The sequence below is a fragment of the Panthera tigris genome, chromosome E3 (assembly GCF_018350195.1).
Source record: "Panthera tigris isolate Pti1 chromosome E3, P.tigris_Pti1_mat1.1, whole genome shotgun sequence".
In the NCBI taxonomy this organism is placed as follows: Eukaryota; Metazoa; Chordata; class Mammalia; order Carnivora; family Felidae; genus Panthera; species Panthera tigris.
The window spans coordinates 17,390,155-17,403,435 of record NC_056675.1 but is presented as its reverse complement, the minus strand read 5'-3'; the positions used below and the strand labels follow the sequence as shown (position 1 = coordinate 17,403,435).

The following is a 13,281-nucleotide window of genomic DNA, read 5'->3' as shown; positions in this document are numbered from 1 at the left end:
ACAGACATAGGTTAAGTCTAGGTTCTGTCACGAGCTGTGTGACCTTAGACAGGTTACCATACTTAATTTTTTTGCACCTGTTTCTTCATCAGTAAGATGATGTGCTTCCTCACAGTAGTTGTGAAGAGAGTGAAATGGAATAGGAGGGTGGTTTTCAAGCCACATTCTGGAGAACCTCAAATCAGACAGTCTAGTGGTTTCCAAACTTCATTCATGTCCTATCTTCCCAACTTTGAGACATACTTATGTGCCATCTCTACTACTATTTACTTAATCTTGTCCTTTAGAAGTATCAACTCAGTTTTTTTATGGAAACAAATTTATTCAAAAAAGAAAATTTTATGTCACTACCACAAACAGGAAATACCTATCATTTGCTCTAGAGTGGTAAAAATAAATACAACAAAATCAAAACAATGCTGTTCAATTCTAGCTGGCTACGGCTTCAGGCCAAAGCTCTGAGGTCAAAGCCTGGACTTTTGTTTTAAAAAGGAGATTATCTTGGGGAGCCTGGGTGGCTCAATCAGTTAAGCTTCTGACTTAGGCTCAAGTCATGATTTCACACTTAGTAGGTTCGAGCCCCACGTCAGGCTCTGCACTGACGGTGTGGAGCCTGCTTGGGATTCTCTCTTTCCCTCTCTCTCTGCCCCTCCCCCACTCAAGCCTACACACGCTTGCTCTCTCTCAACATAAATATTTTTTAAAAAGTTAAAAAATAAAAAGATTATCTCAGTCACAAAAGGCCATGTATGGCCTTATAGGAAATGCCCATAATAGGCAAACCGACAGAGACAAAGTAGATTAGTGGTAGTTTAGAGCTAGGGGGCAGCAGGAGGGTGATAAAAATGTTCTAGAGTTCACTGTAGTGATAGTTGTACAACTCTATGAATATACTAAGAACCACTGAACTGTGCATTTTAAATGGGTAAATTGCACAATATCTGAACCTTATTCTTCTTTTTTAAGTAGGCCTCATACCCAGCACAGAGCCCAATGTGGGGCTTGGAGTCAGGACCATGAGATCAAGACCTGAGCTGAGATCAAGTGCCGCTTAACCCACTGTGCCACCCAGTTGCCCCTGAATCTTATCTTAATAAAACTGTTACTAGAGAGAGGTGCTAAATCTGATTCTTTCACCTTGAGGAAAATGAAAGGACACAAAGACACTTGACCCAAGACCACTATTATTTAACTTAGCCAGGTCTGTGACATTGCCCCCATCATCTCTCAGCTTTTGCTCCTCTGTGAAAGGATTCAGTCGTAAGCGCTCAATATTAGCTAATATTCTCAAATACAGATCTGCCAGGCAAGTGAGACAAACCTGAGTTTATACGTCTCGCCACTCAGCACTGACCTGCATCATACCTGAAGAAAATCGCTCTGAGCCTCTCTTTTCTTACTTTTAAATGTGGATAACAGCACCTGCCTCTGCAGGTTGTAATAGGGATGAGAGGAGGTACCTGGGTATGGCTCCTGACACACACAGATGTCCTCCCCCTCCCCCTGCAGCACCCGCCAGCGCAAGAATCAAGGGATATGGCCTGTAAGTAGGCTTCTGCCCCGACTAGACAAGCGAGTGGGAAAGCATGCCTTTGCTATTCCAAAGTAACTTGGCCTTCCTGAGTCTCAGTTTCCTGGACTGAACAATGGGGATACAGTGCATTCCAGGGTGCAAGTAATTTAAAGCAACCTATTGTCCTCGGCCAGTCCCGGGATCCCCACACCCGCACTACAGCAGGGGAACCCAAGGCCAGAGGGGCTCAAACGCGGCCCACCGTGGAACACTGCTAGTCCGGAATTTGGGGGAGGGGTCACGTCGGCCAGGGGCCCGGCCTAGGTGACCCCAGGACGCCGACGCAGCGCGGGCCGAGCCTCAGAGTGGCAGTCCTCCACCCGGGCGCCCGCTGCCCAGAAACAAACCGCGACCCCGCGCGCCGTACACCCGCCCAGCTCCCTTCCCGAAGCGCCCGTGTGCCAGCCCCCGAACCCCGAGCGCCCCGCGCCGGAAGTCCGCCCGCGCCCGCTCTAGGACGGCAGCGCAGCGCTCGGTGCCCTTAACCCCTGCGGTTCCGCGGCGCGCTCCCCCGCGCTCGGGCCGTTTCGGAGGCACGCGTCCCTCCTTTGTTTCCTCGGAGCGTCACAAAAGGCTGTGTGGGGAGAGGGCCTGGGGATCCCATTCTACAGACGAGGCCACTTAAGTCACACCGCAGCTGAACCAGAGCCCAGGCATCCCTTTTGGAGAGGTTCTCATTTACCCCGACCGCCTCTCTCCGCTTCCCTCACTGTATCTTAAAAATACATACGTTAAAACCTCAACTCGGGTTGTTCCAGATTACCACGGGCTTTTACTTTTCTTTGGCACTGCATTTCCTAAATCCTAGAGAGCCTGCAATCCTACCGGTGATTCTAAAAATTAAAGGTTGGAAATAACTATTCACTTCACAAAAATTTGGTTTACATACAGCTTCTCAGGTGCTCACTCTGCACTTGGTTCACACTGTTCCTGACATGTTTAAAGGTGTTAGACCCCAAAGACGAGGAAACGATTATTGGCTCCATGTTTCAGATGAGGCAACTGAAGTCTAGGTGGGGAAGTGACTTGCCCAAGATTACAGTTAAGACAAATCAGTTGAATCTGAAAAACCTCCATTCCTAGACTGCATCCTGACCATTGCTACACCACAGCTGCCTCTCAGAGCTGACAGGAGAAACAAAGGAAGGGATTGGCAGAAAGGCCATTGCCAGCTGAAAATCAACAGATAAATGGAATAGAAAGTTAGTTGTTATACTCTACCCTTGTGCCTGCTCTGTATGGGGCCCTGGGTCGCCAACCATGCACAGCCCTGCCTTCACAGGCATGCAGAGACCCAGTCAACTGATGTGGGGATTCTGTCCATTGCTGAGTATACCTATTGCAATTACGCATTATGACCTTGGGGAAACAACCGCAAAATGGGTTTGGGGACCCACTGGATTGTGAGATAGACCCGAGCTCAGTGAGATTTGGGATCTCCAGGAGAACCGAGTTGAATATTACAGTAGAAACGCAACCAGAAGAGTAGAAGTTTTGCCAGTGGAGAAAGGGACGTGTGCTTCCTTTTGTCATTAATGAACACCTACTCTTTCCCAGGCACTTCACAATTTGCCTAGACCCCAGGGGGACAGAGATGAACAACGTGGCCTTATTCTAGCAAGGGAAGTGAGATGTCAGGCAAAAGAGGAAGTGCAGTGACTAACCAATGACCTGACCTAGTTTGAGGGTCAGGGAAGCTTCCTGAAGAAGGAGATGAGATCTAAGGCAAGGCCTGAAACGTAAGTAGGCATTGACCAGGAAGAAAGAAAGAAAGAAGAGAGGAAGGGAAGAGTTTCCCAGGAAGAGGCAGCAAGTGCTAGGATAGGAACTAGCCTGGCAAGCCTCAGTGTGTTAGAAGTTTGGTGTGGTAGATGAACTTGGGAAAGAGGGCAGACAGAGGCTGAAGTGGCCAAAGTGAGCAAGGCCTTGTCTGTTTTGATAAGGAGTTTGGTGGGAGGACTGTGCAGGCAAAGGTGGGTATGAAAGGTACCCTGAGGCCCATGTGGCTGGAGGGCGGGAAGTGAGATGAATGTACTGGAACAGTTACGGAAGAGGCTGAGGACGTGAGAAGAAGCCAGCACCTGGAAGGCCTCAAATGCCTCGCTACAGAGCTGGGAGGCTAGCCTGTAAGCTGTGCAAATGAACATAAATGAGCAGAGAAAGAAACCATGGAGTTGTAAGGATTGTGGTAACCAGAGAGCACACGTTTTGTCTCCAGGTGCAGCTGGTGCTACACACCCCGTGGTGATTACCATACTTGGAGGCACTCAGTGTCTCAGATCTTCTGCTTTGTCAAAGGTAGCCGGGAGTCTAGATTTTTATATGAAATCATTTGATTTTAAATGTTGGCAACATATTCAACACCACATAAGGGAAGCAAATCATATATCCATAGGCCAGTGGTTCCCAAACTTGGAAGCATATCACTGTCACCGGTGGAGCTTTTAAAACTCCTAATGCCCAAGTCACATCCTATACCAATTAAAATGTCCGAGGTAGAAGCCAGGCATCAGAATTTCCCGAGCGATTCCATTGTGCAGCAAAGATTGAGAACCAGTGACATAGGTTGAGTACATCTCTTGGGTTGCCAGGTAAAGCCATGGGGAGCCCTGGGAAGTTTTAGACCAGGGAAGGAATAGATCAGTTTAGTTTATGGAAAATCAATCCTTAGGAGGAAGGGGTCAGAAAGGGCCTGGGGCCCTAGGGGCAGTGTTGGGATCCTGCCAGGGCCATCAACCATCCCAGTTTTCCCAGGGTTTCTCAGGAACAGGACTTGAAGTGGTAAAACTGGGAAAGTCCTGGACAAACCAGGATGCTTGCTTGGTCACCCTACATACTGTCCCTGATATAGTTATGTTTCCCCAGATTTCTGGGGGACTGATGTCATAGACTACATCCTAGAAAGGTCCTAGGGAACAAGCTGTCTGTCTCCCTAGATGCACTCATCCAGGGCTCTGAGCCCACAAGGCTTGACAGGCTTGTGCAGGGAGCTAGAAACAGGGAGAGGGCTGTTCTCCACCAAGTAGAGCGTGCCTAGTCAAAGCCAAGTCTACGGACTATAACCTAGCAATAGAAAGGAACACACTATTGATCTAAGCAGCAATACAGATGACTCTCAAAAACATTATGCTGAGTGAAAGAAAGCAGATGTGAAGAAGTAGATACTGTATAATTCCACGCATATGAAGTTTTAGAACAGGTTAACTTAATCAAAACAAAACCAGAACAGTGATTGCCTCTGGGGGCTTGGGAAGGATTGGAGAGGGGCACAGGAAATTTTCCAGGAGGATAATGATGTATTTGATAAGAGTTTGCATTATGCAGATGTGTGCATTTATTGAAACTCACTGAATCATACAATTAATACCTGCGCATTTCACTATATAGACATTTTGTTTCAAGGGCAAAGAAAGACAAACCTGTAAAGAAATACTGGACTCTAGTCAATGACCTGCATGCTTAAGGACTTAGAGGGAAACATACCAGTGTCTCCAACTTATTTTGAAATGTATCAAGAAAATAAGATAGATTGATAGATGGATGAATGGATATGGATACGTGATAAACAAATACAGTAAGATGGTACAGAATCTAGGTGGCGGGTATATATACATATATATACAATTCTTCCAACTTGCTGCATGTTTGAAACTTTTAAAGGTTTTTTTGTTTTGCTTAAGTAATCTTTACTCCCCATGCGGACTTGAATTCATGACCCAGAGATCAAGAGTCACTTGCTCTTCCGACTGAGCCAGCCAGGCACCCAGAAACTTTTTATAATAAAATATTAGGAGGGAAAAAAACCCTAAGTCTGATCATGTCACTTCTCTGCTCAGACCCCTTCAATAGCTCTTCATCTCGCCCAGAATAAAAGGCAAAGTCCTGACAATGGCCTCCAAGCAGGATTGATTTTGATTGCCATTTTATGATTGTGACCTGCCTATGAGGCCCTACAAGAGCTGACCTCACTTCCCACTGCTCTTTCCCTACTTCCCTGTGCCCCAGTCACACTGATCTCATTTCCAGGGACTCCACCTCAGGGCCTTTGCACTGGCTATTCCTTCTGCCAGGAATGCTCTCCCCCGGGATATCTGCATGGCTCTCTCCCTCACTACTTCAAGCTTTTCTTCAAATGTCTCCTCGGTAGGGCCTCCTCTGATCTCCCTATTTAAAATTGCAATCCGCCCTTTTCCCATCTCCCTTGCTTTATTTTTTTTAGAGAGTGCTTATAACTTCCTACAGATGATACAATTTATTGAAGGTAAGCTCTGTGAAGGCAAAGACTTTTTTCCATTTTGTTTACGCTTTATCCCCAGGGCCTAGAATAGTGCCCATCAAACAGTAAGTGTGGAATAAATACATGTTTCTAGGAATAAAGGAATTCTCCTCCCTCCTTGAGCTCAGTCTGGTGCCAAAGACCCAAGTCAACACAGATCATCACGAGGCAACACCTGATGTCCCATGAAATGGCAGAGGAGGAAGCAGGGGGCATGACAAAAGAAGTCACCAGGAAGCCAAGGTTAGAAAAAAAAAGAATGCATCTCCCAGATGAAGAGAGGATAAGAAGAGATCTGCTAGCAGCGTAAACAGCATGAGCAAAACCCTAGACTCAGAAACAGCAGAGTGATTATCAGCAGTTCTCAGGGAAGCAGTGCAGGGGTGGGGTGAAGCGGCAGGAGGTAGCCCCATCCTGCCAGGAAAGGGAACTGCAGGGTTCTCGCCAAAGGCAGTATCATGGGCAGATGTGAGTTTCTGAGACTGCCCAGCTGCTGGGTGGAGAATGGATTGCGGTGGGCAAGAGTGAAGCAGGAAACCCACCAGGAGGAACCTAGCAAACAGAAGGGCCCTAAAGAAAGGGGTAAATGGGAGAGTTATTCAGGACAGAGACTTAATGAAACATGATAGTTGATGGGACTCTGACTTCTGGGTGCTCCAGTCTGGGATTGAGGGGCCATTTCTGGGTACAGGTGATGGTAGGAACAGGGTGGGAGGAGAAGGATGCTGAGGGTCTGGACATCCCAGTGGAGATGTCATGCAGGCATCTGGCTGAGTCTAGAGGTAGGTGCGGAACCTGGATGCAGAGATTTGGGAGCCCTTGATTAAAAGGGTAGGTGGACCCAGCAGGGAGTGTGCATGAAGAGAAGAGCTAGGCCAGGGCAAGAGATATTTAAGGGATCAGGAGAGAGTGACAGAGCAGAAGAGAATGGGGGAGCACTAGAGGCCAGAACCCAAGAGTCAGGGGTGGAAGAATTTCCAAAAAGAGAGTGTAGACATCCTGAGCGGGTGGGAAGCAAGGAGGCAGGGAGGGCATCATAAGGTGATGAGTGGGGGTGTGGCTGTGGAAGAAGTGGACTTTAAACCAGGTCACAGAGTGGACCACAGAGAGGGTGGGTGCAGGCCTGGAATAGGGGACAGATGCCTGGGGTCTGGGGCCAAGTGAGGAACAAGAATGGGGGAGACTCAAACTTTAGCCTTTCAAGGCTGCTCAGATATGGACTCCTCCTCCCCAGTCTCGCAGACAGGCAAGTCTCTGGCCTCTATCCCTACACCCTTGTATCCTCATCTGCGAAATGGAGTAATAGGGAAAACAGCTGTCATTTACTGAGCACTTATTATGTGTCAAGCCAAGGACACTCTCTCCATTATTTCCTCATCTAATCCTCACAACACTCTCACCAGGCTGACATTAGTATTATCGCCAGTTTACAGATGAAAAAACTGAGGCCCAGACAGGTTAAGTCACTTGGCTCAAGGCCACAAGCAAACGAATGGAGATGCTGATATTCAAGCCCAGAACCTATTTTCTGGGCTTTAACACTGTACGACTAACCCATACAAGGCACTTCACAGTTTACAGAGCACTCCCATCACCTCATGGGGTGGTCAAAGGGAATCATGAGATGACCTCTATGCCCAAGAAAATGCTGAGATTATTACCACAGGTAGCAGGCTGAATAATGGCCCTCCGCAGATGCCCACAACCTAATCCCCAGAACCTGTGGATGTTACTTTATGTGGCCGACGAGATTTCGCAGGTGTGATTTAAGTTTAAGGGTCTTGAGATGGGAAGAGTCACCTGCATCATCCAGGTGGGCCCAATGTAGTCACCGGGGCCTTAGGAGAGGGAGGCAGGACCCGAGATGTGAAGATGGAAGAGACAGGGAGACCAGGAGGTGCTATGCTGAGGACGGAGGGAGGAACCCCAAATCATAGGACGGGTGGCATGGAGGAGCTGGAAAAGGCTGGGAGACAGATACTCCCCTGCAGCCTCTGGAAGGAACCAGCCCTGCTGGTACCTTGGCCTTAGCCCAGTGGGACTAATTTTGGACCTCTGGCCTCCAGAACGGTAAGATAATAAATGTGTGTTTCTTTAAATCACGAAGTAAATCTGTGGTAATTTGTCACAGCAGCAAGAAGCAGCAAATATTCCACATCACGATACACTTGGCTCCCCTGGCCAGCCTTGGCTCAGCTGTCACAAGTTCAGCTGCTATCAGGAAGCATCCCTCTGTTTTTAAATAGTTCTTTAAAAGTTCCAGTGTGGTCCCTCTGAACCTCAGTCTCTTCCTTTGTTAAAAATAAAAGTAGGGCTAATACACCTGACTCTACCTCTTTTGCAGGCACAGACTGAAGGTGCCGTATATCATTTGAAGGTTCCCACAAATCACTAGGGCAGATGAGGCCTCATTGTTGTCCCCATTGCTCAGATAGACAAACTAAGGCTCAGAGAGGGGAAATGGCTTGCATGCAGCCACACACCTAGTGAGTAACAGAGCCGGGGTTTGAACCAGGACCACTGACTTCAGATCTACCACACTGAGGTTCATGTCTCACATGCCACCGCCCTGTCAGAGAAGCCTTCCCAGATACCACGGCACATTCATTTACTTGGTCACTCATCAAACAGTTGCTATAACTGCTCTATGCCCAACATGGTGCTAGATAAGACTGGGGACCAAGTTCTGCACTCAGGAACCCACAACCTAGTGGACAAAACAGACAAACAAAACAGCCATCCTAAACAGCCTGATAAATGTCTGCTGAGACAGAGGGGAGGAGGCACAGTGGGTGATGGAAGCCCTAAAGAAGGGAAACCGAGCCAGGGGTCAGGGAAGACTTCCTGGAGGAGGTAGTGATTGGGCTGAGGACAAGCAAGACTCAATGAGAAGTGTAGGCAGGGGTTCCAGTGGAGAAATGGCTAAGCAAAGGCCGGAGGTACAAGTTGTAGCTTCTTGAGGGCAAGGAATGTGTTGGGTCACTTCAGACCCCAAAGTCCCTCTGGGCTGTGTTCCTATGTATGAATGGGAATCATGGGCCAGGGCTTTGGTAATTGCTGGGCCCAAGGGAGAGCTGAACAAGAAGCGGGGTCCTGGGATTCCCAGAGGAGGGCTGAAGGTCAGGAAGGGTCCAAGGTAAGGAGGACAGGGCAGGGTGGAGGGAGTTTTGGGGAGGAAGCGTCCTGGCTCAAGCTCCCATTCCATGTCTGACTCATGGTATGACTATAGGAAGATCCTCTTTGAGCCTCAGTGACTCCATCTGAGAAACAGAGCATGAGACAAAACTGTCTCCAAAGACCCTCCCCAGCCCTGACGGGGAAATGACATGACACAAAATTACAAAAGGGTCTTTATTTGTAAAAAGCCAAAGGGGCCCCTGGGGCGACAGGACAGGCAGGCCGGCTTCTCAGGGGTCAGGGGCATTTGGGCAGATGCGCTTGAGTGGGGGGGCGCCCTCCGAGTCCTCTGTGTCACCCTGGGCTGCCTCGGGGACAGGTGGCACTGGCTCAAAGACGGGGTAAGCTTCGGGGGCCTGGAGAGGAAGGGCGGACAGGCGTGAGCTCCACCCAAACCCAGGAGTACAGCCTCCTAGCCTCTGCCTTCTCCAGCGCCTCCACTCCACTCCCCTCCCGGACCTAGGAGTCTAGCCCAGGGCCAGGGACCCAGGAAGTAGATTAAGTGGGCACCGGAAACAACAACAACATCGTTTGGGGGGAAAGAAGCTGATACTTGATATTTCTGGAGAATGCATCAAGGTAGTCCTTGTGGAAAAAGTCAGAAGTCTGTCGGGGGACTCTCTTAAGCTAATTTTAAAGTTTAAGATTAAAATAAAATAAAATACTTGGAGGAGCACCACGATCTTTCCAGGCTTTTAATGGTCTTAAATCAGCCCCGATCCAGCCCACAGGACTTTGTCTTAAAACACCCTTTCCTTTTCAGCCCTAAGAACCCAGCCTCTGAGACTTGAGCTGTGTCTGAGGTCTACATTTCCTGCCTGGACCTCAGCAGTGCAGCCCCCAAGCCTTTGGCTGCCCCAGAGCCCCCATTGCCTTAGAGACCCAGGAGTCCAGCCCTTTGGCTTCTCTCACCTCAGCCTCCAGCAATTCTGGAACAGGTTCCTCCTTGGTCAGCATTGGGGGTTCATCCGTGCTGCCTGCAGTTATGCCCCCAGGATCTGGAACATCAAGTTAACAGATATTCCCTGAGCAGCTGCTCCATGCCACAGCACAGACCAGGGCTGAGGGACACCGGGGAGGGAGCTGGGGACCTGGCTGCAAGCCAGGAAGAGAACATAGGAAGGACATTTAAGTGGGATCTTGACAGGTGAGTAAGATTTCATCAGGTAGACAAACGGGGAGTGGAGCACATTTTAGGCAAACAGGACATATGTTTAGTGAATACAGATTCTGATGTTGGACTCCTGGGTTCAAATCCTGACCTTGGGCAAGTGACTTAATTCCTCTGGGCCTCAGTTTCCCATCTGTAAAGTGGGGAGAATGATAGTAATCACCACATGGACAGTTGTGAGGATTAAGTGAGATAATACAGGTAAAGCCCTTAGTAAAGCATCTGGCACATAGTAGGTGCTCAATAAATGCCTGTTATTATTTTTATGTTAGTAAAGGTGCACAAGTGCCTGGCACAACCTAAACATAGCCCATAAGCCTAAGTCATGGTATTCTTGGAAAGGAATAATGAGACCAGCAGGGGTAGTTCAAGAAGGGCCCAGAGTGCCAAGTGGAGGAGTCAAAGGTATAGGGAGCCATTGAAGGCTTTGAGGCAGGAAAATGAGCCTGGCAAACTTGTACTTTAGAAAAAGTTGCTCTGGGGGCGCTTGGGTGGCTCAGTCGGTTAAGCGTCCGACTTCAGCTCAGGTCACGATCTCGCGGTCCGTGAGTTTGAGCCCTGCGTCAGGCTCTGGGCTGATGGCTCAGAGCCTGGAACCTGCTTCCGATTCTGTGTCTTCCTCTCTCTCTGCCCCTCCCCCATTCATGCTCTGTCTCTCGCTGTCCCAAAAATAAATAAACATTAAAAAAAAAAAAAAAAAGAAAGAAAAAGTTGCTCTGGCAGCTGTGCAGAGGTGACTGGGGGAGAGGAGACCCATAAGGAGGCTGGAGCCAGGTGGGGGTAAGAGCTCTTCTAGGAAGGCAGACACATTTGGGACATGGTTCAGACCAGACAGGGGATTGTGCAGAAGAGAGAGGAGGTGAGGAGGAATTATGCCCAAGATATGGGCTCACTGGCTGTGTGAGCTTGGGGTACTTCTCTGAGTTTCCGCTTCTCATCTACATGAGGGGGTGATAGCCTCCATAGGGTTATAATGAGGATTACGTGACCTACAACACATTCAGAAGGGCATCTGGCACACAGTCAGAGCTCGATAGGTATGGGCTGTTATTATCACTTATTAACCACCTTCAGGAATATTGCTATTATTTAGTCCTCAACAAATATTTATTGAGCACCTTCTATGTGTCCCACATTGTTCTCAGAATTCAGTAATGAACAAGATCAATGTGGACCCAAGGTTCAGGAAGCTGACATGAGGTGGGGGTTGTGGGGAGAAATATTAGTAAAAAAAAAATTTACATGAAAATCTCAGACGATGATTAGTTATCTAAAGACCCAAAGAAGCCAGAGGAATGAGACAGACAGTCGCTGGAGGTAGGATGGTGACTTTCTGTGAGAGTCAGGGAAGACTTCCAGGAGAAGGTAACACAGGAGAGGAGTAGGTGTTGGTAGATGTAAGCTGGTGGCTTCAACTTTGCAGAGGACAAGAGTCAGAGGAGAGGGCTCTAGGGAGGCACCTGGTCCTACCTCTTTCTTGGCCCAGACGTGGGGGCTGAGCATCCTCTGGGACCCCTTCTGGTGGTCCAGCAGGTGACACAGGGCGGCTGGGCTGAGGGGTGCCCCCAGGGCTGGGCTCAGTGCCCTTTTGCAGGGAGCCTTCCGAATGGAAACTCTGGTTACTGTTCTCATCTGTGGGAGCAAAAGCCGAGAGGGTTGGGCCTGAGGGCCCCAGTTCTCTCCCTCATCTACAGCCCACACCTCCCCCTGAAATTCCACGATCCCTACATACCATTGAGATCCAGCAGGATGAGAGGGCCACCCCCTCGGGGACTGGCGCCCCTGCCCCGTCGCTCCCGGCCTCGAGATCTCTCTGCCCCACCACCTGCCCTCCGCCGCTCCTGGGGGTTAAAGGGGTGAGGGTCAGTGGCAGCTTTCCAGTTAGTGTTTGCAAAGCCCCCACTGTACAAATTAGTAAACTGAGGCACAGAGAAGCAAAAGACCCTGCATGAGGTGACAGAGTGTGGCACAGTGAGTTAGGTCTTGAACTCAGGGGTGGGAAGCAGGAAAAAAGGAGAAGGGGGTGGAGTTGCTAATAATTGTTAACATCTGTCTTGGCTGCTGCATTTGAGGTCTCAGAGCGGGACTGGAGGTGGAGGCCCCGGTGGGGAGGGGCTCGCCTGAGGTTGCACAGATGAAGGGCCTGGTGTGGGAGAGCTTGCTCACCTCCTCCTGGGGGTCCACCACTGGCACCCACTTGAAGATACGAAGGGAAGTGTCGCCCACAGTCACCCAGCGCTTCTCCCTGTGGGAGGGTGGGGGGACTGGGTCAGAGTTCTGAGGAGAGAGCCCCCCAGGAGCTGAACACATCTGGGGAGACCTGCAGAAGTAGGGGTGGTGCAGTTTTGCTAATGGGGCATAGTTAGAAGGAGAAAGTCCTGCAGACCCCAGGCCTTACGTGGGGGTGCCTCTAGAAAGAGGTGTGGCTTGGGGCCATAGCTCTGCAGACCCTTGGGGTATACAAGAGAGCAAGACTAATGACCCAGCCGGGGACCACACCAATGAAGATCCTGGGCATACTTGAGGGAGGAGTGGCAAAGCTTTAGGGGGCGGGGCATAAATGAGGGTACGGCTTGGGAACACGCTTTGTAGACCCTAGGGTGTAGCCAGAAGGGGGACAGAGCCCTATAGCTCCAGGGCGCAGCTGGGGGGTACACCTAACACCTGGGGGCCACGGCAGGCGAAGGGAGGGTAGACGCATTTGGGAGAGGAGTAGCCCCGCCAGGTCCCGTCCCTGGCCCCGGGGCAGCGCTCACCATCTCCGGACCTTCTCGATGGTCGCCATCACCTTCTTGATGTCATCCTTGGCCCGGCTCCGGGTCTCGGCCCGCACGGTCCGGCCGGCCATGCTGGCGGGGCTGGGGCCGAGGCCGAGCCCGCGGCTGGGCCGCCTCCCGTCCGGCGGGCTCAGGCTCGGCGCCAGACCCGGGCGCCGCTCTCTCGGCCTGCCGTCCCTCCGGGAGTTGGCCGCGCCCTCCCTCGCTCCCCAACGCCTCCGCGAGTCCCCGCCCCGCTTCCTGCCGCCGCGCCGCGCCCCGCCCCGGCCCGTCCCCGGAGCGGCCGGGCGGCGCGGGCGGCCAGAGC

The 13,281-nt window shown here is 50.4% G+C and overlaps 1 protein-coding gene across 1 annotated transcript; it reads right to left on the bottom strand.

The window, feature by feature from the left end:
- Positions 1-9,186: 9,186 nt before the first annotated feature.
- Positions 9,187-13,216, bottom strand: BCL7C (BAF chromatin remodeling complex subunit BCL7C). Its single transcript, XM_042971776.1, has 6 exons — positions 12,954-13,216; positions 12,364-12,442; positions 11,930-12,038; positions 11,668-11,829; positions 9,939-10,024; positions 9,187-9,382 (listed from the first exon to the last, which is right to left on the bottom strand). Exons 1-6 carry the CDS (start codon positions 13,043-13,045, stop codon positions 9,257-9,259), a joined length of 654 nt encoding a protein of 217 aa, XP_042827710.1. The 5' UTR covers positions 13,046-13,216; the 3' UTR covers positions 9,187-9,256.
- Positions 13,217-13,281: the final 65 nt, after the last annotated feature.

Bases quoted from the DNA above. Each gene is read 5' to 3' on its own strand.
- BCL7C (XM_042971776.1), bottom strand. From the start codon at position 13,045: ATGGCCGGCCGGACCGTGCGGGCCGAGACCCGGAGCCGGGCCAAGGAT. The intron at 12,039-12,363 runs GTGAGCAAGCTC...TTTAACCCCCAG, and splicing joins TGGTGGACCCCCAGGAGGAG to GAGCGGCGGAGGGCAGGTGG. The intron at 9,383-9,938 runs GTGAGAGAAGCC...CTTCCTCTCCAG, and splicing joins CAGAATTGCTGGAGGCTGAG to GCCCCCGAAGCTTACCCCGT.